The sequence below is a fragment of the Notamacropus eugenii genome, chromosome 7 (genome assembly GCF_028372415.1).
Source record: "Notamacropus eugenii isolate mMacEug1 chromosome 7, mMacEug1.pri_v2, whole genome shotgun sequence".
Lineage (NCBI taxonomy): Eukaryota > Metazoa > Chordata > Mammalia > Diprotodontia > Macropodidae > Notamacropus > Notamacropus eugenii.
Window position 1 is genome coordinate 15499282 of NC_092878.1, and position 2115 is coordinate 15501396.

General features: G+C 36.9%; 1 protein-coding gene across 1 annotated transcript; it reads left to right on the forward strand.

Moving 5' to 3' along the window:
- The first annotated feature begins 883 nt into the window (after window positions 1-883).
- On the forward strand, window positions 884-1861 carry LOC140513100 (olfactory receptor 4K15). The gene has a single exon (XM_072622423.1). It carries the CDS (start codon window positions 887-889, stop codon window positions 1859-1861), a length of 975 nt encoding a protein of 324 aa, XP_072478524.1. The 5' UTR covers window positions 884-886.
- Window positions 1862-2115: the final 254 nt, after the last annotated feature.

Sequence of the window (2115 nt, forward strand, 5' to 3'; positions counted from 1 at the left end):
CAGACTGAGAATTGATGAACTCTAAGTGCAAATTGAAGCATAATTTTTAAATTAAATTAATTTATTTGTTTTCAGTTTTCAACAGTCATTTACATAGGTCTTAAATTTTCTCCCACTTCCTCACCTGTCCCTCCCTGAGATGGCATGTAACCTTATATGGGTTCTACACATACAATCTTATCAAACACATTTTCACAGTAGTCTTGTTACATAGAAGAATTAAAACTAATGGGAGAAACCATACGAAAAAACAAAACACAACATAACAAAAGAGAACTTCGTGTGTGAGGCATACTTTTTAAAGTTTATTTTTATTTTTGATGTGTGCTTTCTTTTGCAACATAGATAATATACAAATATGTTTTGCATCAGTTCACATGCAAAATCGATTACATATTGCTTACTTTAATAAGAGGGAAGGCATGGGAGGGAGAAAATTTGAAATTCAAAAAATTTAAAAATGAGTGTTGAAAGTTTTTACATGTAATTGGGATATATTTAATGAAATAAAAAGTATTTAATTTTTAAAAATTATTCCTTTACAAAAGATTGGAAGCTATCATAATTAGTTTGTACGGAATGTTTTCTAATCCTGTGACATTCTGAAGAGACTTGACATTCTACTTGGATCTTGATTGTCATAGCAGGCTTTAAACTCTGTTATTTTGAGAATATATTATAATTTTTTAGGGATGGGTCAGCCTTCCTCATGAATGCCATGATTGGAATTAATATCCTTTGTTTTCATAATCAAGGGAGAGCTTCAGAATTTCTCAGCAGTAAGAGAAATTGTTTAAAACACTGCCTTAACCCAATTCCATTGACTGATCTCTGCTATTTCTCTTACTTCCAGATAACTGAAAAACATTTCTTTCAACCCAAGTCAATGAACGAGACAAATCATTCCCGAGTGTCTGAGTTCATCTTGCTGGGACTCTCTGATGCCCCAGAACTTCAACCTATCTTCTTCATTGTGTTTTCATTGCTCTACGTCGCTACTGTGATGGGAAACTTCATTATCATCCTAACTGTGAATTCAGACCCACGACTTCACTCACCCATGTACTTTTTACTTGCAAATCTCTCTTTTGTAGACGTTGGTGTGGCTTCTTTTGCCACCCCTAAAATGATTGCAGACTTCCTTGTTGAGCAAAAAACGATCTCTTTCGAGGCTTGTCTGGCTCAAATCTTCTTTGTACACCTTTTCACTGGGAGTGAGATGGTGCTTCTTGTGTCCATGGCCTATGATCGCTATGTTGCGATATGTAAACCTCTTCACTACATGACCATCATGAGTCGGCGTGTCTGTATCATTCTGGTCATCATCTCCTGGAGTGTTGGATTTATACACACAACTAGCCAGCTGGCATTTACAGTCAACTTGCCCTTCTGTGGTCCTAACAAGGTGGACAGCTTTTTCTGTGACCTCCCTCTGGTGACCAAACTTGCCTGTATAGACACCTACGTTGTCAGCTTACTAATTGTGGCAGACAGCGGTTTTCTCTCCATGAGCTCATTTCTCCTTCTGGTTGTTTCTTATACAGTCATACTCATCACAGTTCGCAATCGCTCATCAGCTAGCATGGCAAAGGCACGTTCTACACTGACTGCCCATATCACTGTGGTCACACTGTTCTTTGGCCCATGCATCTTCATCTATGTGTGGCCCTTCAGTAGCTACTCAGTGGACAAAGTTCTTGCAGTATTTTATACCATCTTCACTCCCATATTAAACCCAGTTATTTATACCCTGAGGAACAAGGAGGTAAAATCAGCCATGTCCAAATTGAGGAGTCGATACCTAAAATCTGGTCAAGTATCTGCTATAATAAGAAATTTCCTATTCTTGGAACCCAAGTAACCTCCCCACTCAACCTAATATTATCTAAACTATTTTCTCTGTACTCTGACCAAAGACCACTGTAATATTAATGCCAAACTCTTAACTATTTGTGTTAAAAAGTGTGAATAGAAAAATACTTACAAGACTTGTCAAAACAGTGTAATGTGGTGATCACAAAACGTGACAGTGTAATCTAGTAGTTGATATTTTCTTCCCTCTCTCTTACATCTTCTTTCAAATTTTCTAATGGAAAATCAACTTTTACCATGGAG

Bases quoted from the DNA above. Each gene is read 5' to 3' on its own strand.
- LOC140513100 (XM_072622423.1), top strand. From the start codon at position 887: ATGAACGAGACAAATCATTCCCGAGTGTCTGAGTTCATCTTGCTGGGA.